Genomic DNA, 21,469 nt, shown 5'->3' with positions numbered 1-21,469 from the left:
CGGGCAGGTATCTGCGGAAGCCGGTGACAATGTCGTCGCTTGACTTGATGATATTCGCGTGCTATCGAACGACTTGTTGTTTCATTGGAACGGCATCTCCTGGGAACGGCATCTCCTGGGAACGGCATCTCCTTAGACGGCAGTCTCTTGAGCGACAACACCCTAACATGTTAGCATTCCATACACGATCAGTTCTCAGAAGACTTTACCTTTTTGGTTTTGATTCCGCACCACCACAGAGCTTAGCACATTCTGTTGCCAGCTTGACCCTAACCCGAAGAACATCTCTGACCCAGAAGTGCATATTGTCACGGTCTGGCCTCCCTTCCTTTCTCCTCCGCGTGAAATGCTTGACTGACCCAGTAGTACATTCTGTTACTAACTGGCCTCCTTTCCTTTCGTACTCGAGAAGACTCACTGACCCAAAAGGTACATTTGTTACCAAGTGGCCTCACTTCCGCTCACCCTCCACTCCACAACACGCCAAGGTGGTCATGACAGGTACAATACTGCCAATACAACTCCGTGTCTCCTCTCATCGAACTTCCTGAGTAAAACCAGCAATTGTCATGGTATACGTCAGCGCACAAAACAGTTAACCATCACCAAACGATGACTCCTCACTCTTGTCCCAACTCAGGAAAGGCCTCGACATCAGGACCATTGTCCCCATCGTTGAACCCTCGCGCCTCTTGCGCGGCCCGAATGAACTCAGGCAAAATCGGGTAACCCCGCTGCTCCCGCTCGCTATACAAACTGTCTTTAGTGAAGTCATCGACTTCACCATTTCGGACCGCTTGGTACCACGCAGCATCCACCTCCTCGTCGCTCGCCACTCTACCTGCCGCCGCAAGGCCCACACGATAAGCAGATTTCCAGCAGCCATATATAAGGCCGCTGTTCGAGTGTTGACCCTCGAAAGTACCATGAAGTTCCTTTCGGAACCGTCGATCGGCCACAGCTCTGTGGTCGATGATCTGCCTGACTTGATCAGGCTTCTCCTCCTTCCCAGCATCCCAAGCAAGCCGCCGCAGGTAGTGGTTTCGCTCCTGTTTCAGGAGCTCCTCCTTTCTACCAGCAGCCCCACGCTGCTCTCCTTCTTCCTTCTTCTCCTTGGCTCGTGCGAGCTCTTTCTCGAGACTTCGGACCCGAGACTCCTTCCTCACCAAAGACTCCTCCATCTCCTTGATGCGTTCAGCGGCATTTCTAGCCGCCTTCCTCTTCCCCGCCAAAAGCTCACCTCTCACACCCGCATTCTCCTCGTTCACCTGCCGTGCCGCCTCCGGCAGGCCAAGCGTGCCACCTTTGACCAAGGCCGCAACTCTATCCTCACCCTGCTTCGCAAGGGTTCGGAGCTTCTCCTCCCAGCCAGCCTCCACCTTCCTCTCCTCCTCCTTAGCATCGGGAAGTGCACCTTCCCGCCACTCTCTCTCAACCTCCTTCTTCGCCTCCAACTCCTCCTCCAACTCTTTGATCTCGGCATCTATGCCGCCATCGTCCCGCTTTCTCTTTACTGGCCCCTTAGGAGCCTTTGCTTGTGCTGCTGCTGCTTCTGCAGCAAGCCTCTCCTTCTCCGCCTCCTCATCCTCCTTCACCATGGTATCTGCCATGGCGGCCAACACAGCATCTAAGTGTGCGGCATTTTCTGCCTGCGCCTTCAAAAAATCAAATTTGGCCTGCACAGCCAACTCCCTCTTCTTGGCCGCCGCCTCCTCCTCCTCCTTCTTCTTCTTCGCCGCAGCATGCTCTGCAGCTGATGATTGGCTGATTTCGGGCGCCACCCGCAACTCCGCCGCACTATAATGGCTTCCGCCATACTGGCTTCCACCATAGCTACCTTGGTAGCTGCTCCCTCCACCCCACCCAAAAGCACCCCGGTCCTGACCCCTAACGGGGACCACGAACCCGCGACCACCACCACGACCACCAAAACCACCCCAATCTCCACCTCGTCCACCTCGGCCACCACGGTCACTACCACCGAAGCCGCCTCGGTCACCACCTCGTCCACCTCGACCACCACCACCTCGGCCACCACCACCTCGGCCACCACCTCGGCCACCCCGACCACCATCAAAGCCACCAGCGCCGTATCCGGAAGACATCTTCTAGCACATAGTTAGCATATCCCTAGTAAGCAAAAAACAAATTTGTGTGGTAATCCAGGGCAAGAGTGTTTTGCTTTGGACTTTGTTGATCTGGGTCTCTGTAGTCTATATGTATTGTGCAGAGGTGATCCTGGATGTGTAATGATATGGCTCATGGATCCTCGTAGCCGGGAGCGTATGCTCAGGTGGGCAAATGAATGTGCCGCTCGGTACTATGTATGCGCTTTGTGGTAATCGATGCGAGGGACTCGGTCGTTACTCGATGGAATGATCGATTGGAATGTGGGTAAAGGGTCGGAGGTAGGTTCGGACTTGATATGGGAGGTTTGGAGGTATCGTTCGGGTATTAGTCAAGGAGACTTTTCGGATAGGTAGGCTCGTGGTAGCATCAGCGTAATATTGACGGCGGAGAACTCGCGACACTCGCAGATCGTGGCTGTCGAATATGCGCTGCTTCTTGTTGCAGTCTCTAGCATGAACATGATGTCCCGTCTGAGTGTTGAGGTCCGATTTGTGTTGATTTTGATGCCGCGATATCTGAACATGCTTCGATCAACGACCCTGGCACCACCATCCCGTCTCCCATATCGTTCCCACATACCCCATCATGTTCCCCAAGGCCATATTGATGTTTTCGAGGTGATGCGCGCCATTGTGCGCAGTCGTTTTGTGGTGTTGCGCTCGCTTGCGACTTTTGGACATTTCGACCAATTCCTCACCACCGAGCTCGCGACAAAGACAGGAATGGATTAGCACTTACTCTCGAATATAAAAAGGGTTTAGAAAACTCGTTACAGAACTTGCTTGCTTAAAAAGCGAACTTAAATAGTGTAATGAGTTTAGCAGAGAGGAAGGGAGTGTGTTGCGGCGCAAATTTTCGCTAAGTCCCTTACTCGCGTGACCTACCACCACGCGTCTTCACCACAATCCATACTCATTGTGCTCATCCTACTAACCACATCTCTTGGAACATCCACCACCGGTCTCCTTCCAAAAACTCCCTTACACATCAATCCTTCCACATTCGACCAGACCCCTTGTCTAGGCCTACCACCACCCAGCGCCAACATCGTACACTGCAAACAAGGGCTGAGCTGCTATGCATTCGATTGCACCTACCATCGTTGTACACCGTCCCACCCCACGAACAATAAACCTGAATGCACACCGCAAGCGCGACTTCGATGTCATCGATGAACTTGCACATCGGACTGCTGATCGTTTCATCGTAGCTGGAGAGAGTAACAGTGCTCATGAACATGGCTAGCACTGCTTCAAGGGTGAACGCTTGCAGAGACATCCCGGAACCACAAGTTGAAGCTTCGTGGTCTAGCTATTTGACGCCATGGTACCCAGTCAGTCATCAGCTCATCTGTACGCCACTGGCCCGGCGGCTTTCGACGCTTTCACTGCACTGTATCACCCCAGCGTTCAGCCCAATGCTGCCTACCTTCCTGCTTACCGAGCCTGTTGCCAACTCAGAAACCTAGTCCCCATGTCCTGTCAAATCAGACCGAACAACCAACACAGAGTGATAGCCACCAAACCAGTCACCTAGCGCATCCCACACGCCTACCTCTGCTTGCTGGGTGTTGTGTCGGACTTGAGCAACGATTACTCTCGTGATAGTCCGCAGATCCTAGGCTACTAGTACACTCCGGACAATCGAATACCGCATGCTAGATCAACCACATCAGTTTGACGTCTACTGCTACGGACATCGACATTTCTGCGCTAGACTCAGCTCTAAGTGACGTAGACTGTTGGCAATGTAGTATTCAGAGACGACTGCTCTGAGACAATGGCATCCGAGCTCACCAATATGGATGTTTTTCGCGCCTTGGGTGGTTCCGATGGGAGACTTCCAAAGCGACAACCATCATCTGCGGATGCGAAGCCACGTACAGGAACAACGAGATAGGCATGCCCCTTGATATATCGTAGCCGCTGGAGATACTCTGAGAAGACGTGGTCCTCCCGAAGCTCATGTGGACCACATTCCGAACACGTGATTGAGCTTCGATCGGTCAAAAGTGCTTCCGAACCGAGTAGCTTCAACGGACCACTGCAGAGCGATCAAAACACACTCCTTGAATCAATGAGAAAAGCCTGCGAAAGATATGCTGTGTCCTGATATACTAGGGGAACGAGTGCATCACTTACATAGACCTGACATGACTGTTGAGCAGGAAAATGAATTGTTTGAAGCATCTACCACCGCACGGTATGTACTGTGAACCTCCACCAGAATCACATCACCCTTGCTGAATCCATCGACATAATGCTATTCTACATCTTAGACATCCCGATGCTCAACAGTGTAATCGTTCTTCTCAATGCCACTGGTCACAGAGTTTCCGCGGCCAGATGGCATTCCAATGATTCCAACCTTGACAGCATCAACATCACCAACCTCAGCATTGGCACCATCGAAGATCTTTGCAATCTCCTCCAGAGTGGGACCCTTCGTCTCAACGTAGAAGAAGTAGACGAAGATGAGCTCGAAGACGATCCACACGTTGTAGACGCAATAGAACTTGTAGGTCGGTTTGAGTCCTTCGAAGCCATAAGGATTGACGTAATTCGTGATGGTAAGTGCGACCTGGATCCAGAAGTTGAGGATCATGAGACCTTTGGCACGCACTTTGAATGGCAGTATCTCGACGGTGTATGCGACGAGAAGTCCGGACCAGGCCAGGGCGTATGCAACACTGAAGAGCCAGATCATTGCAATGACACCCTTTCCAGCACCGACATTGCCATCGTTCTGATAGAGCGAAGTGCAAATGGTGAGAATGGTGAAGAAGGTAAGCATACCCGCAGTAGCAGCTAAGAAGAGTGGTCGACGGCCGAATTTGTCGCAAAGCATAGCGAAGGTGATGGAGACGAACAAGCTGAGCAGCGTAAGTCCACCGTTGATGCCAAGTTGTGTGTCCTCGTCTCTGATACCAACCGAATTGTAAATCTCGGTAGCATAGTATGAGGTCAAAGAGTTGCCAGACCATTGTGAGAACAAGCCGAGTGAAGTAATGAGCATGAGCCTGTATCGCATACCCTTGGTCTTGAGAAAGTCGAGATAGGAGCTGCTCTTCTTTGCCAGGAATTCCAGGCGGAGGGTTTCCTTGATCTCGACGTATTCGAATTGGACGGTAGCGTCTTGGAGGTTGCCATTGGCATGGTACTTGGCGAGAGTGGAAAGAGCTTCGTCGGCTCGGTCTTTGGAGATGAGCCAACGTGGTGACTCCGGAATCCAGAAGATGAAGAGGAGCTGAATGATTGATGGGGCAGCCTGAACAATGGTGGGGATTCGCCAGGACCAGTTGTTGTCAATGCGCTTGGTACCGAAAGTGAGCCATGTGTTGATAACAGCTCCCAAGTTCCAAAGGCAGTTGTAGATGGCAGTAACTCGTCCTCGATGTTGCGGGTGGCAAAGCTCGGTGAGCAGCAGAGGTGCAGAGAGTTGTGCAAGGGAATTGCCGAAACCCATTAGGAACCGACCTCCTTCGAACATGTCCAGATTCTGAGAGGCACCTTGAATGGATGCACCAATACACATAAGAACACATCCTGTGATAATCGCAGCTCTTCGTCCGAAGCGGTCGGCGATGAAGGGAGCGATAGGAAGGGCAGCGATACTACCGATGCTGTAGAGAGCATTGAGTAGACCGAGTTCGCCACCTTTAGGGTCGCCAAAATAGCCCGTCCATGTCCCGAGGATACGAATGTTGTTCAACATGGACCTGTAAACTGATCAGCAACTATACTTCACTGGCAAAGTCATGACATACCCATCATAACCAGTGGTCGCAGAAGCGACGCAAATGATAGCTGCATAGAAGTAGAGCTTTCGTAAGCCTTTGTCTCTGGTCCAACTGACCCTCTCGAGCTCGGGTGCTTCAGCTCGAGCGACTTCGAGTTCCTCCTGGCGTGTCGCATTCTGCTTGATCTCCTTGATTTTGGAAGCCATGTTGTCAAGAACAAAGTCCTAGCTTGTGAATAGCTCGATGAACTGCTTGATGAAGTGAGAGTTGCTACCGAACAAGGAGAAGTCAGCTTCATATACACATGGCAGTGAGCCGAACGAGATTCCAGTAGACCGCGCGAGTTGAGGCTAATTGTTTGAACCAAGCACCACGCTTAGGACGACAAGAAGCTGGGCAGTCTGGGCAGGACGATGTGTGAGGTCGAAGTGTAAGATCACACATACTCTAGTCAGGGCCTAGAAGCATAAGCGAAACGACAGCACATCCGTGATTGCTTAGCCATAACATGGGTTGCGGAGAGTCGGGGTCAGCTGCCCCAGCCACTCTAATCTGGGGTAGACAGAATCTGGGGTTGGCGGCGACGGCATCTCTGGTTTCTGCTATGGCGCGCTAAACACAATTGGGCGCCGGAAGCGTTGGTTGAGCAGCATGACAGACTCTAGCAGACGCGGAAAAGCCATGGTGTGTGCTATGAGCCTCGTATCATTTGGCAAGCGAGAATTCAGCCTGAACGCGGATTTGGCATCGGATCTGGACTGGGTTCGGGCGCCAACAGCTTGGTCGAAGACTTGAAGTGTGGCTGATCTGAGGATGGTCCTTGTGATCGAGGTTTGCAGGGCCAAGGGTAGAGGAACAGCAATGTTACACGACAAAAGTGTTCAGGCTGAATTGAAAGCTTAGACAACACGAACGCGATGATCCGCGGCTAACACACGCTAGAACCTCGCTTGACTTCCCCAATTCTCATACCACCTCAGCACCTCATCACCGGGTTCGAGCGCAGAAAGAATTTCCGAACTTGCAAGAGGCTGCGAAAATGCATACAGATGCAGGCATCATTACAATCTTGGCGGCGCTGTTGCTCTCATCTCAACCTCAGACAGTCGTGCTTGTGGTAGTCATGAGCGGCGACTCCGTCGGGTAGGGAGCTTGATGTCAAGCGAGTCTTACCCTTGGAAAGCTTACTGGCCAGAGTACGCGTGCACTTGATGCGGTCGTCCCATACACTACCAGATTCGGAAACCACATGTGGCCTGCTCGCAGATCTTAGACGCGGTGCTCCGGGCGAACCGCTTCGTCAGACTGTGCTTGTTCCGGGAAAGCACCGCGTCGATACTGACCTCCACTACAGCCAGATGGCCGAACCGATGCGATCATATGGAGACATGAAGGCATATCCCTCCTGAACCACATGCGGATTACCCCGACAACCACGTTGATCGAGGCGAGAATACCCTGCAGCGAAAGCGAGCGGAACACGAGATCGAGACCAGAAATAGACCTTGTAGTAAAAGAGCATGGGTGAAGAAGCAGACCGGATCGTATGCATATGCAGAACGAGGCAAGCTCAAGAGATGGCAATGTGCAGCAGTGTCAGAAGACATGTACGATAGCTCTGATAGGTACCAATAAAACACCCTTGCCTTTGATATTACTCTTTGAGGGGTGACCAGACCACAGTGCTTTACGGAGTACGATCATCATGGTAGGCCAGACGAGGTGTTTCTCAGAAAGTGATCTGTATTATTTAGCCTGAAATCAGTTCTCTCCTCACAATCACGAATCATGCGGCACCAACTCCAACGGTAACCTATCCGAGCACTCGCGGCTTGGTCTATCTACAAAAGCGAGCTGACAAGCTTTTGGCGGCTTCCGGTGACAGCGCTGGAAACCACCTAGAATCAAAACCCTTACACCATTGCCCAGTTTAGTGGTTGAGATCCTACCCTTCTGCTCGCGAGACACCGAAGCGAACTGGCTGTCATACTCGACCTGCAGACTTGATTCACGTGAGGACGCGGTATACCGCCCCTTCGATACCGTTGCCAAGCCAGACTGCACGCGATGGCCTCATCACAGCCCTCTCAGCTCAGTCAAGCCGACATCGACCACTTCCTGCAGCACGGCTATGTCAAGCTTTCTTCGTGCTTCTCTCAAGAAGCCAGCGACAGCGTCATTTCTTCCGTCTGGACACGTCTCGGTGTATCACCAACAGACAAATCAACATGGTCCAGCATTCCGAATCTGAACGCCGGCCGCGTCAACATGCCGTCACACAACCATTTCCCAGCTAAACAATTTGCTCCGAAGGCATGGTCTGCAATTTGCGAACTTGTCGGTGGAGAGGAGAAGATCTCCGAAGAGCACCAAGAGTGGGGTGACGGACTGATCGTGAATCTAGGCACCGATGAGAACGAAGGTCGCGACGTGCGTCCACAAGATCTGACAGGGTGGCACGTTGACGGTGACTTCTTTGTGCATTACCTTGATAGCCCCGAGCAGGCTTTGCTCGTCATACCACTCTTCACGAACATCCGACCTGGCGGAGGTGGCACATACATCTGTCCACCAGCCATTAGCCATATCGCCAAGCACTTGTACGAGAATCCTGAAGGAGTATCGCCACGCTTCACAACACGGTCCGAGAACCCCAAGTTTGAGAGCGAGAACCATCTCCGCTGGTTCAACAGCCTTGCCGCAAGTATGCCGAATGATGCTTTCGTGGAGGTCACCGGTCAGGTTGGGGATGTGTATTTGCTGCACCCGTTGATGCTGCATAGCGCAAGCAACAACAAGCTCAGAGAAGTGCGAATCATCACTAACCCACCGGTGAGCCTGAAAGAGCCCTTCGAGCTGCAGAGAGCAGATGGGTCGTACTCTATAGTCGAGCAAAAGACGTTGAAAGGGCTTGGGAGAGAAGGTGGGCTGCAAGATTGGAAGATCGCGGCCCCAAGAGAACGCGTCGTGCCAGAGAGACTGAAAAGACAGGCCGAGATGAGAGAGAAGGAGCTCGAAAGATTGAAAGCCATAGCAGATGCGCGCGCAGTTGAGGAACCAAGAGCACAAGCAATTGTAGCACAGTAAAGGTATATGCGTCGATGCTGCTTCCGCACTTGCAGATTCAGCCTCACATCCATTTGATGTGCCCAGAAGGCACCCAGTCCTCTCTTCTATTGCACTGGGAAGCGTTGTCCCTTGTTGTCTCATGTAGCCACCAGCGATAGCCAGCCTGCGCCGGGCCAATACCAATTGCTCATCTCGCCCCATACTGCGATCTTCCCTGTAGATACTGCGACGTTCACGATGCGAGCCCGTGAATCCACCTCTTCCGGATAGTCATTCTCGAACCTCCCACAGGCGCAGCAGATGGCAGCACACAAGGACTCCTCTCACTCGGCACAGACGTAGCCGCTCTAGCCTGCCTTCTCGTAGTCCTCCTTCGATGTTGTAACAGAGCTTTGTGTACTATCGTGTCCTGTCGCTGGAATAGGATTGATGCTGACTTGCTCCTCTGCGGGGTTGCCGACCTTGTCGTAGTCCTCCTTCGAGGTGGTAGCGGAAGTCTCGGTGCTGTTGTGCCCTGTTGCTGGGATGGAGTTAACGCTGACCTTCTCTTCGCCTGAGCCTTTCGAAGCTGATTGTTGAGACATCTTGAAAGTTTTTCGACATATGGTAGGAAGGAGTGATGATGCATCTATCTCACAATTCTGCTCTGAACTTCAATCGACAGGCTACGGACAAACCTTGCCATAACGTCATGCCCGCTGGTCGTTGCGCCAGGCAACTTTCCGGGCAAGATCAGGGGCTTCAGGCATCATCTTGGCAATAGGACTTGCTTGCACCAGAGTAACTTTTCACTACGACTCAGAGGCACAAGTATTCGACCTGCCATAGCTGGGAAGGAGCTGTACATTTTTCGATACTCTATTCTGTGATCATGATAAAGCTACCTACTGGAAGCAGTCAACTTCTCTTCTGTTCATGATGGGCTTCAGATCCGACCTTGGCTTTTTATTCCGCACCTTGGCTCGGCTTGCTCTCTTCGCTTTCGTCCTGACTCTGCCCGTCACAATCTTCCCCATCATCTTCGGCATCGGAGGAGGCGTCAGTTTCCACCTCTGGAGTCATCGACAAGTGGAGGAGGACACCAATGCCCTAACATACGAGGTCGAGAGGAAGAGCAACTTGGACTATTGGAGTGTACCTGGAGCACCCACCATCCATGACTTCCTTGATCGGAATGGGCCTTTCCATATTCCTGCACTGACCACACTCGATTGGGTTGAGAAGCTGTGTTTGACGTTGCCCAATGAGCACTGCCATGCCGATGCCGCTGGCATTGATAAGATGGCGAGCTTGGAAGGTCTCGCTCGCAAATTGACCTTTGGGTACAGTAGTTGCTCTACTCAGTATTGGGTCTACGTTACGAGTTTTCCAGAATGGCGAAATGATCCTTGGGACGATGCATTCAGTTCTCTTCTTCAGTATCTCTATGCCAATCCACTTCCGCCCGAGACCAGCATTTTCCATCTTGACTGTTCAGCGGCGGCCTTTCTGTGCGGTGTCTGGGGAGTGAAATATCCTTCGCTTGTTCATCTCACAGTCGAGAATGGAACGCTCGCTGACCGCGAGGCCAAGTCCAAGATTGTGAAGCAGGACGATGCGCAGGAAGACTCAACCTGGCTCCTTGATTTGCTTACATCAGAGTACACGTATAACTACCCAGATGAAGACCTCCTTCCTGTCACCGCTCGTATCATCGAGCTACCTCTGGATGGTGAGGATGCAAGCAAAATCCTCCCTCGAAACGTCTTCCCTACACCAGATCTACAGCTCCGTACCATAATGCTCGATCTCGTGCTCGACGATATTCATACGCTATGGGAAGAGTACTCTCCGAGTAGACAGATGATGCGTCGCTACCAGGACTACTTCGATGCTCGTTGCGAACGAAGAGGAACAGTGTGGTACTACCTCAATGAGATAGACAATTGGTACACAGACCACTTCCTCGACCCTATTTTTGGCAAGGAGTTCACGAGTGGTCATGGGCCTATGGCGGGGATCCAGGGTGTTCTTTTCCTGATCGCCGGTGCTCTGTCGAGCGTTGCGAGGTTACCCTTTCAACTAGGCTGGGAGATCTACTCCTGGTACTTCGGCCTTGGATGGGACGGCTTGCCACTAGGGACACACACTCTGCCAGATGAGTGGGCGGACGATGCAGGAGGAAGTGCAGAAGGTGGCAATATGTTGGGCGATATGATGGCAGGGTTCTGGGACTCGATGGCAAGGGAAATCAAGTCACAGGAAAGCGAGAAGGCGGGAAAAGCTGCCGTGACCGAGAAAGCTGATATGTGAGGTTGAGCTAATACAGAAGTGCCAGACGCACATTCGGTCTCATCGTTTGCTGGGGTTGGTCACCTAGTATTGTGGCAGGTCAAATATCGCGGGCGCCAGTGGGCGTTCTGATGGCAAAAGTGTCAAAGTGGCGGCTAGCGATACTGTCTGGAGTGATGGCTCAGATCGTGCGGACGGAACAACCTCCACGTTTGCTTGATCTGTCAGAAGCATGGACACCAGCAGAAGCAATGTTATTATTGTCTGTGCGCCTTCACCCCAATCTCATAGGTCCTTCCGGCCTGCGGGTCTGGCGTATCTAGTCTCTCGGCTGCTTCTCCCCCAGCTGCAATGCATGACTCTCGACCAGAAGCTCAAATCCTGCGCACCACACATAGTATATTCAACGCCCAACTACTGCAATCACCTAGCGGAGCCTTCCGGCCTGGTATGGCCGATTCTTCGCCTGTAACCTCATATCAAACTTGATACAGCAGAGTCCAGATCGTCCGAGCGTGCACCCAACGCAAGTCAAGCTAAGGAGGGAGTTGTCGTCGATCCTGGATATTGTTTTGTTTGCTTCCAGTCCTTGGACCAAATACCGTCGTCGTTGTAGCATATCTGCGAAAGCTATATCAAGTGTTCCTTCGATATCGCGATCTGTGGCGTTGCAGTACTGTCTACTTGTTGGACTCGCGTCACCCATACGTCCAGAGGTTCGTTGCCGCTTGTAGGTCGATCTTGCCGGGTTTCCTTGTACTACCAACTCTTCTATCTTGCCAACATTCCCGGAGCATCTCTGATAATAGCCCCGTCGATGTAAGCTTAACCGAACCAAGGGTGCATCGTAGGTCAGATCAGATTTTGCGTCGTGGTATGATCGGCTTCGGTCAAAGGCAGTAGGATTGCTCCGTCGTGTGTGGGGATCGAGTTCAGCAATTTCTTGCCCTGACTAGATACCATAAGCTTGTAATCGCTGCTGTCAGTGCGCGTGAGCTCAGGCGTCTCACAGTCAGTACTCGTAGGTCTCGAACAAGTGATCGTGGGGCACGGGGCTGCAGTGGGTAAGTGCAGCCACTTCTTCACAGTGAGCTGCAGACTCTTTTGGGCTGAGGCGCAAAAAGACCTTTGAGAATATCATGCATATTCATTGATCACTTGCATTTTCAGGGAGAGCTTCGAGAACCTAGAAGTGACGAAACTGCCTGGCGGAAGGTATTGTGTTCAAACAGCCTAGATTGTGGAAGATATCCATCTGCTGGAGGCACTGCTAGCTATGGCACTGATGGCTTCGGTCCCGCAAGGAACTGTTCGGTGGTCATCCGATGGAGAGAAGCACCATGTCCAGGTACCTCGAGGCATCGTCACGAGTTTCTTTCCATGATGAGTGTATGAGGCACTGTGGTGACAGTGCTTTTCAGCGAGGTTTCGAACAGGTCTTCTAAGAACATAACCTGACATGCAGAGCCCGAGTTGCCTAGAGTAGTTTGACCATCGCTCTGGCAGCGACGACTAGCTGCGGATGGACGAGGACGACCAGAAGGCGCTGCACTACGGCTATCTCTTCAGGTCAAGTGTGCAGCCATATGATCTCCCCGGTTCTCTCAAGACCCCCGGTCGGCTTGGCACCTTAAGCTCGTCACGTTCCGCATCAGAGCTTCGTCTCCATCTTTCACCACTCGCACAGCTCCGAACATACAGGACACCAATTGCTTCCCACCATGAACCAAAACACCCTCCTACGAACCTACCGCGCCAATCGCATCCTCACAAACACTTGTATAGGCACCGCAGTCGGCGTGTTCGGTACCTGGAGTTACGCCCGCCGCGGCCTCGTCTACGACACCACCAACAATGCCATCAAGCCTCTGAAGGAAGCAGGCCTCCTCCCGAAAGCCGTCAGTCTGCCGAATCCCACGCGCCTACATGATCTAATGCAAGACTACTTCATCCTCGATTCTTCTCGCCCCAACAACTATGCAAGTTGGATTGGCAGTGCCTTTAGCCATACCGGCCTCGGCCACATCGTCTTCAACATGATCACGTGGTCGAGTTTCGCGCCTATGCTCTACTTGTTGCCAACCCGCCACTATGCAGGCTTGATCTTCGGAAGCGCTATCGCATCGAGTGCGACGTATCTGTACGACAAGCGGGGTACGCAAGCCAAAGGCCTTGGTGCAAGCGGTATTGTGTCAGGTATCATGGCGTCCGTCACTATGTTCATGCCCACAGCAAGGGCTAGGGTCTGGGGTATCCTACCAATGCCTCTGTGGGCGCTGACTGGCTCGTTCTTTCTGCTGGATGCCTACTTCATGCAGGCCGATATGCGGACTGGCATTGGTCACTCTGCACATGTTGGAGGCGGTGTGTTTGGGGTCTTGTATTATGCCGTTTTCTTGCGGAAGTACCGGGCACATCTTGCGAGGGGACTTAGCGGTTTTGTATGAATGAGCTGCTACAATAGCCATTTCCAGTGGCTGAGCTCGCTCACAAATATTGCGGATCTACTTTCAGCAAGCCAACAGATCCCGTACACATCTAAGCAACCCTCACAACGACCTTTCCGAAGTGACTGCCACTTTCCAGATACTGCAATGCCTCCTTAGCCTCCTCAAACTCAAACACGCGATCCACAACCGGCTTGATGCCCTTCTCCTCAGCATACGCAATCTCAAGCATCTCCTCAAATCGATCCTTCGGCCCGTTCAGTATACCCTTGAGCGTGACATTCCTCTTCAACGCCATGACATTCACATTGAACCTCTTCTCCGGCTGGTCTTCCTTGCCTGACAGATATCCAATCGCACTGATCAATCCACCAAAAGCCACACACTCAAAGCTCTTCCACAACGTCTGGGAGCCACCAGTCTCAAGGATGACATCTGCACCGCGACCACTCATGAGCTCGAGGACTTTCTTGTCCCAGTCGGCAGTGGTGTGGTAGTTGATCGTATGATCAGCGCCTAGCTCCTTCGCCCGCTTCAGCTTTTCATCCGACGAACTGGTGATGATGGTAGTCAATCCTAACGCCTTCGCTATTTGCAGACCAGCAATCGAAACACCACCAGTACCCTGCAGAAGCACGATTCTGTCCTTTCCCGAGATTGGTTGACCCATGGGTTGGAAATGGTTGAGACTCGTCCAAGCTGTGACTGCGGCAATCGGGAGTGTGCTGGCTTCCGCGTCACTAAGATGAGACGGAGCTGGGACCAGGCCAGTATCTGGAAATATGCGATACTGCGTCAGCACGCCCGAAAGTGGTAGTCCTAAGCCGGAACCGAGATCCTGTTCCGTGACTTGGCCGGAGAGGTGTGTTTGGTTGAATATGGACAGGACACGAGTGCCAGACTCGTACTGGGCTGATTTCGAGGCGACGACGGTGCCACACATGTCGGAGCAAGGAACGAGGGAAGCACCTGGCTCGATGGATGCATGGTGTCCGTAGGTACCGGAGCATACTGTGGGAATGTTTGGTCAGTGTCCGTACCATGGATCTTGTAACAGATGGAGATGTACCTTCTGTGTCACGGTAGTTCAGAGATACATAGCCAATCTTGACGAGGACTTGACCATCGTTTAGGTCTGTTTCTGTTGGAGTTTTACTTTCCTCGAGCTTGATGTTCTTGATACCATCCTGTCCTGTCGTCCACTGCTTCATGGCGGTGCTTCGTGCCTTGTCGTGAACGTTTCTCTGCGATAGTTGGGATCGGGCTTACGACCTGACTACTGGAGATTGTTTTAGGTGGACACAATTGTGTGACAGAAGACTTTGCAAGAGATCAGTTTTATTCGTTATATTCCGAGATAATAATCCGAGAAGGAGTACCGCCGGAGAAGACTAAAGAACAGCGCCTACATTATTGGTATGGCTATTGAAGGATGACAAGAACCCATAGCCATCATCCACACTCACAGCTATCACCTTGAGGTGAAACTTCCCGTCACAAGACAAAATTTACAGAACACTTGGAGCATGAAGAGGAATTGCGTCATCCCGACCTCATTCCCGGCTGCTCAAAGCCGATATTGCTTCCTTGGCATGCTAGGAGACCAGCAGCGCTTTCGGGAGACAGCAACAGGCTCCGAGAGTTCCAGCAGGCAAGGACACTGACCTTATTGTACATATTCACCATGCCACTCATTCCACCGGCGGCAGTATCCCATTCATCGTCCTACGATCCATCAGCAATCTCAACGCAACAGCAACACCGACGAGCAAAGACGCCCGTAACGCACCTCGGAAGAGTCCACCAGTGCCCAACGTGAAAAGCCATGAGATCCAGCCCAGCTTCGTGTTACCAGCTCGATCGAAGTTTGGCTTCTTCAGCAACATACCAGACAGCTTCTCGTACTTGTTCGTGCCGGCAAAAGGAGGATATCGTGCTGCAAGAAGCGACTCCATCCAACTTGGGGTATGTGTGATAGAGCGATGATGGACAAAGCAGTCGAAAGATGCCTTGCCACGGTAACTGCCACTACCGCTGTCGCCTACACCACCAAACGCCAACGTACCAACTGTGCCGTGAAACATGCCGTCGTTGATACTTGCGCCTCCAGATGTCGTTGAAGCCAGTATTTTATCGGTCTCAGCTTTCGAACCGAATGCGTAGACGCCGAGTGGCGTTCGATGTGTCTGGTTGGCGATGTGAATTGCCTGGTCGAGGTTGTCTACGCCCATGACTGGAAGCAATGGACCAAACGACTCGTCTCGCATCAATGAATCTTCTGGATCAGTGATGACAACGACAGTCGGCTCAATGAACAGGTCATCTGCATCCATGGTGCCACCAGCCACGATCTTGCCAGTCGTGCCATCGAGCATCTTCTTGACTCGGTTGAACGCACCCAGGTTGACCATTCTGCCATAGTCCTCGCTCGCTTTTGGACCGTTCGGGAAGAACTCTTTCAGGCCTGCTTTGAGCTCGTTTACGAAGGAGTCCAGTACTTCCTTGTCCACAAGAGTGTAATTCTGGCTGATGCAGACTTGACCAGCATTCATTGTCTTTGCCCATAGCAATCTTCGGGCAGCCAGTCTCATATCAGCCTTTCTCGTGACGATGGCCGGATTCCGCCCACCAAGCTCAAGAACAACGGGAGTCAAATTCGGTGCCGCGGCTTTTGTTATGATCTTTCCGACATTCGCTGAGCCTGTAAAGAAGATTTTGTCCCACTTCTCTTCAAGCAGTACCTTCATTTCCGGTATGCTGCCTTGAATGCATGTATAGCAGTCTGGGTCGAGGCTTTCTTTCATAATCTTCTGCATGACTGCAGCAGAATTAGGAGAGTTCTCGGAGGGCTTGAGGACGACTGTATTGCCACCAGAGATGGCGCCGATCATTGGACCGAAGGAGAGCTGGATAGGGAAGTTGAAGGCCCTGTAACGGTCAGCTTGAGCGCGCACTCGGCAGGAAGACGTACCCAACGACCAGGACGATACCAAGAGGATCCTTTCTTATCTTTGGTCTCATGAACTTGTTAGCCAGACCGATGTCTGGAGCCGACTCGTCCTTGCACCATTTCTCGAGGTTGTCCGTCATGAAGATGATATCGTTTTGTACCCAAGCAACCTCAGCGATCATGGCTTCGAAGAAGCCCTTTCCTAGATCTTTCTTGCATGCTTCCAGAATCAGGTCCTTGTTGTCCTCGATGGCCCAGTACAGCTTGCGCAGCTGCTTGATCCTGAACTGTACATCTCGTGTCTTCGATGACCAAAAGGTCTGTCGCAATCCGTCGACTGTGCTGGAAATGTTCTCGATTGGTGTCGATTCGAAAGGAGGAAGCTGGACGCCCATCGTTGCTAACAAGTCAGTGTTCTCTGGTCAGTAATGCTAAAAGCGACAGATAAGACGCGAGTTGGGAGATGAAACAAATGAAAGACGATATCTCTTGTTGCTATAGTAGAAAACATCAGCATTCGGTGACAAGGTTCTTACTGCAGCACATGCGAACTCGTCTAGCCTGCAGACCTCGGTACACATAAAGTTGTCGACTGGTGTTTCTGTCAAGCAGGCAACAATCCCATCTGAGTAGCAATCTTCGACATGCGACCGACTCAAGCTTGCCTCGATCTGTCGCTCGATGCGATTGAACCTCAATCGCGCTGGGCGCTGAAGTCGGGAAGTTGTTGCGTGTCTTAGGCGCCGTGGGCGCTAACGAACGGACATGCTTGGGCAGTCGTGGCAGTGAGGGGCAGTCCGCATGGCAAGTTTCCGCTCAATGACGAGTTCAGCCGGATGCAAACAAAGAAGTCCCTCGTTCACCACTTCTCTGCCACGGAAGGTGACTCCTGGTCAACTCTTCACTCGTTCGTTCTTATGCTTCCTGTCAGTCGTGGCTTGTATCTTCATGCAGTACGATGATACACCTACATGGGATCGGCATTCGATAGTGATTTCTTTTCCTGTTCAATGGCACCATGGCAGTTTGGGCCGACTTTGACGAAGATGACGAGCCACCAAGTCTCGTGCGCAGCCAGCTGACGACCCGTCCATCAAGAGACACCAACAGTGATGAAGCAGTCCAGAGTAATGGCTACGGAGGTGTCGACAGTGGCCCCTCAGCATACGTAGCACATGCTCTGCGATGCTATCCGTATGCGCAACATGGTTGCAGTCTCAAATTGACCTACTAACCTGCTACGCAGTGTCGCTGAGAAGCTCGCTAGCTACCTCGACCTCACGGACCTCGACTCCCTTTCCTCTACCTGCAGACCCGTTCACGAGTCCCTTATCCAGTTCGCACATCAATTGAAACAACATTCACTGAGATGTGCCTTTGAGATCGGAACCAAGAAGCAAGCAGATCAAGATGAGGTTCTAGCTCTACAATTGTCTGTCGAGGATCAGCTAGGTCTTAGTGCCAGCAGTGGGCTTGCCTTTCCAGTATCGCTTCATTCACAGCCTCAACCGTCCTTCCAATCGTCACTTGGGCTGACCGGGAAGGTATCAAGATGTGCTCGAGACCTGGTCGCACCATGTCGTAAATGTGGTACGATCGTATGCCGCAATTGCATTGAGAAGCCACCAAGCAATCGACTTCTCCCTGGCCGCATGCGCAGACTATGCGACTCATGTCTAGATGCGCCACTCATCCTACACAAAGCACCGCTCCACGAGCCTGTCAAGCACAGTGCACCATCTTCGAGCGCAAGCTCTACACGATCACAGCGATCAGACTCCGACCTGTCAGACCATGGCGAAGCGGATCACCACCATACCGTTGAGTCCGTATCCCAGATGCCTGAAATGTGGTTGCGGGACGAGTGCACCTGCGCCGACAGGGGTGTCTACCTGTGCCAACAATGCGGACATGCCAATTACTCCGCCGACAACATCTATCAAAGAGTCTGGAAGTGGAGGTCAAGATACTCGACACACCTTGGTGGCGGACTGGGCACAGGTCTGGGCCTCGGCAACCAAGGACAGAAATGCGGAAGAGGCAGACGCTGCTTGGCCACACGAGACGCAATGGCACTGATGGAGACCGAATGTGCCGCGGAGGAAGCGTCAACACCCAGCGCATATGAGGTTAGCAGGTCGAATACTCCGATCAACCACGATCATGATCATGAAGCACGTCCTGAACCTGGCTATTTCAGACAAGAGATTGAGGGTATTGGTGGTCATTTGAAGAGCAAATCGAAAAAGCTGGTCAAGGTAGGTGCAACTGTGTACGAGTTTCGAGACGAGCGTGAGAGCGGGAAGTACCTTGCACGAGAGGCTAGTGGTGAGCTCAGGGCTTGGTGTAGTTGGTGTGACAGGGTATGTCCTGATAAGCAAGATCGGGAGGAAGTAGCGGATGAGAACAAGGCAGCGTAGCAGTGACAGCAGCGAAAGCAATTCATATCCATCCCGGATTTTTCTCTACGACCTTGACTCTCCATGCACATTCAACATCTCCACTAACCACGCCTTCAGCTTTGTATTCACAACAGGGGGCGTCGACGCCAGGATGAACCTACTTCCTCTAACAAGAGCCCTCTTGGTTTGTACAAATGACGAGTGCGCGAAGGATGAGATCAGCGAGCAGAACGGGACGTTCATTGTGGGAAAAGAAGATCTTTGCGTTCCACCATCGGACGGCCAGGAAATCAGCTTGTGTTTCAGCTATCAGTGTTGCTATAAGTCGTATGGTTGGAATGCCAATTGTTCCGAAAGACGTTAGATTACGACAAGGCAACGAGATCATGGGGCAAGTCTGGAGTACGTCTTCAACCATCTAACGTGGATGTACAGGAGGATGGAAAGGAACGCAAGGCGCAAGCCTGGGGTGAGGGCGTCGAACCCGGGTGACATGACCTACCTTCAGAAACCGACACCCCTGCTGAATCCACATACACGGCAAAATAAGAATCTTGTGGATGATAAGTTGAAGGTCTTCTATCGGCTTGAGGCCATGCGAAGCACGATCGATTGGAATGGAACATGCGAGATACTTTTGCTAGCGACTCCACAATCCTGCGATCGGAGCTAGATGAGCAGTCGGACACGTGGTTGCTGCTGTGACGATCACAGCAGGTTCGTTGAGCTCCAACACGAGGCGAGCAGCGAGCGTAGTGAGAATGTCGGGCCAGCGGAGGAGGTTCTGCAGCTTGAGGTACGATTGTTGATGCCGCCATCCTCCTCGAAGGTCCCGAAGACGATTGGTGAGGTGCATGGTGCATACTAGAGGTTCTGCTTCCAGTCAAGCAAGGCGAGGGCACGGTCTCGGTGTGAGATGGAGAGAAGGTGCTTCAGTTCTTTGCATGCATGCCAAGGACAAAGGTTCTAGCGAAAGTCCAGCTCGGAGAGTTCTCTATCGCCAGAAGCTCTGTGGCTTTGCTCCAGGAAGATAGCGGATCCGGACCTCCTAGTAAGATCTTGTTGTCCTGCAGAGCATGGGACGTATGGAGAACGGTCCAGATCGAATCCGACAAGTGGAGGGCTCGCCATCAGCTCGAAGCAGAACCCGGGCCAGTAGTACCGTACCTGCTGAACGTCCAGGTATTTCTGCTGGGCAGAACTTCGATCTCGGCGCGGCCAGCTCAGTAAGGCTAAAAATACGAGGCCTGCGTGGTTTGTGCGTGATCTGGCTGACCGGTTCGTTTCGAGGATCCGGGCCTGGTTTCGACTAGAGGCCTGGTTGAAGCGGGATACCATATTGGGCAAGTAGAGCTTTGTCATTGAGTTGCGCCCAGCGTTGCTTGTATAGATCTCGGTATACTGTCTTTCACATTCCGCTTATAACCCTCCTCTCGACCCGATAAAGTGAGGCTCGGTGGTTATCCTTGTAAACGCGGGGGTAGTGCATAAATCCTACAGTCATTGAAGCGCAGACCAGTAGGAAATGACCCGTGGTTGTGGCGCTTGTATGTGTTCACAAGATGCGATGGAGATTGGTGGAGATATTCCGACCGCAGAATCATCTGATGGTAAGCCACAATCGGTTTGGAGTAGTGTCCTGATAGGCTGGGTAGGACGACCTCTGGTATACATAAGTATGAAGTCTTGCTACTCCCAAGACAAGATGAGGACTTTGTGAACGATCTTGAGCTGACAGCTTTGCTCGCCCGAGGTGGCATTCAATGGATACATTTTATTGCTGTCGTCACGGACTCATTGTCTATATACACGTGTGGGAGAATCCTTGAACCGGGAGATTGAGGAAGGAAGAACCGATTGAGATCAAGACGTCCTTCGCATCCACTATTGTTGTACGACAAACCGTCGAGGCCAGTGAAGCACAAGGTAGGAGACGATCGATAGCTTGGACCGACAGAAGCTGATCTGGTCCAGTGTATCCGAGCTTGATTGCACAAGAACAGAGGAAAGAAGTAATCGAAACCACTACCGCCTTGTGTGCGGAGAGGAACTGAGAATGACAGGCACTGACAAGTTGGATCGAGATGGATACTTGCCACGACACCATCGTCGAGGTTTGAGTCAAAACTGGCCATCTTATGAAACTCAAATGAACGCCCAGATGCCGTTCCCAGCGGCGACAATTCCGGTAGCATACCATGATCCGATCGACCTCGATTCCTGGCCACCACATTTGGAACGACCTCATATGAACGCAAATAGAAACTATGATCAAGACATCATAGCACAGCACTGGTCTTGTGCAACACGAGATTGGTCGCAGCAAGCCCCACGCCAGGATCAATGTTCACCGCTTCGAGCCCCTCCGTTTGGTCAGTCCTCTCCATCAAGGCCGAGTCCAGATACGAGAGAGATAGGATCATGGGTGCCGGACTGGGTGGATGAGATGTGGAACATTCCT

At 52.1% G+C, this 21,469-nt stretch overlaps 9 protein-coding genes across 9 annotated transcripts; 4 read left to right on the top strand and 5 right to left on the bottom strand.

Moving 5' to 3' along the window:
- Nucleotides 1-620: 620 nt before the first annotated feature.
- On the bottom strand, nt 621-2,105 carry PMZ80_005482 (uncharacterized protein; the record flags this gene model as incomplete). Its single annotated transcript, XM_064873902.1, has 1 exon — nt 621-2,105. One exon carries the CDS (start codon nt 2,103-2,105, stop codon nt 621-623), a length of 1,485 nt encoding a protein of 494 aa, XP_064731006.1.
- A 2,299-nt stretch (nt 2,106-4,404) lies between these two features.
- Nucleotides 4,405-6,075, bottom strand: PMZ80_005481 (uncharacterized protein; the record flags this gene model as incomplete). The annotated part of the gene is made up of 2 exons (XM_064873901.1): nt 4,405-5,848; nt 5,897-6,075. The coding sequence occupies 2 exons, from the start codon at nt 6,073-6,075 to the stop codon at nt 4,405-4,407; spliced, it is 1,623 nt and encodes a 540-aa protein (XP_064731005.1).
- Nucleotides 6,076-7,936: 1,861 nt separating this feature from the next.
- Nucleotides 7,937-8,956, top strand: PMZ80_005480 (uncharacterized protein; the record flags this gene model as incomplete). The annotated part of the gene is made up of 1 exon (XM_064873900.1): nt 7,937-8,956. The coding sequence occupies one exon, from the start codon at nt 7,937-7,939 to the stop codon at nt 8,954-8,956; it is 1,020 nt and encodes a 339-aa protein (XP_064731004.1).
- Nucleotides 8,957-9,285: 329 nt separating this feature from the next.
- Nucleotides 9,286-9,522, bottom strand: PMZ80_005479 (uncharacterized protein; the record flags this gene model as incomplete). The annotated part of the gene is made up of 1 exon (XM_064873899.1): nt 9,286-9,522. One exon carries the CDS (start codon nt 9,520-9,522, stop codon nt 9,286-9,288), a length of 237 nt encoding a protein of 78 aa, XP_064731003.1.
- A 334-nt stretch (nt 9,523-9,856) lies between these two features.
- PMZ80_005478 (uncharacterized protein) lies at nt 9,857-11,230 on the top strand (the record flags this gene model as incomplete). Its single annotated transcript, XM_064873898.1, has 1 exon — nt 9,857-11,230. The coding sequence occupies one exon, from the start codon at nt 9,857-9,859 to the stop codon at nt 11,228-11,230; it is 1,374 nt and encodes a 457-aa protein (XP_064731002.1).
- Nucleotides 11,231-12,930: 1,700 nt separating this feature from the next.
- PMZ80_005477 (uncharacterized protein) lies at nt 12,931-13,656 on the top strand (the record flags this gene model as incomplete). Its single annotated transcript, XM_064873897.1, has 1 exon — nt 12,931-13,656. The coding sequence occupies one exon, from the start codon at nt 12,931-12,933 to the stop codon at nt 13,654-13,656; it is 726 nt and encodes a 241-aa protein (XP_064731001.1).
- Nucleotides 13,657-13,747: 91 nt separating this feature from the next.
- PMZ80_005476 (uncharacterized protein) lies at nt 13,748-14,867 on the bottom strand (the record flags this gene model as incomplete). The annotated part of the gene is made up of 2 exons (XM_064873896.1): nt 13,748-14,667; nt 14,726-14,867. 2 exons carry the CDS (start codon nt 14,865-14,867, stop codon nt 13,748-13,750), a joined length of 1,062 nt encoding a protein of 353 aa, XP_064731000.1.
- A 480-nt stretch (nt 14,868-15,347) lies between these two features.
- On the bottom strand, nt 15,348-17,001 carry HFD1 (Hexadecenal dehydrogenase; the record flags this gene model as incomplete). The annotated part of the gene is made up of 2 exons (XM_064873895.1): nt 15,348-16,584; nt 16,628-17,001. 2 exons carry the CDS (start codon nt 16,999-17,001, stop codon nt 15,348-15,350), a joined length of 1,611 nt encoding a protein of 536 aa, XP_064730999.1.
- Nucleotides 17,002-17,624: 623 nt separating this feature from the next.
- PMZ80_005474 (uncharacterized protein) lies at nt 17,625-19,026 on the top strand (the record flags this gene model as incomplete). Its single annotated transcript, XM_064873894.1, has 2 exons — nt 17,625-17,800; nt 17,853-19,026. 2 exons carry the CDS (start codon nt 17,625-17,627, stop codon nt 19,024-19,026), a joined length of 1,350 nt encoding a protein of 449 aa, XP_064730998.1.
- Between the last annotated feature and the right edge of the window lie 2,443 nt (nt 19,027-21,469).

The sequence above is a fragment of the Knufia obscura genome (genome assembly GCF_036327395.1).
Source record: "Knufia obscura strain CCFEE 5817 isolate CBS 148926 chromosome Unknown scaffold_5, whole genome shotgun sequence".
In the NCBI taxonomy this organism is placed as follows: domain Eukaryota; kingdom Fungi; phylum Ascomycota; class Eurotiomycetes; order Chaetothyriales; family Trichomeriaceae; genus Knufia; species Knufia obscura.
Note: the sequence above shows the minus strand (reverse complement) of the source record. Positions and strands in the feature narration are given on the sequence as shown.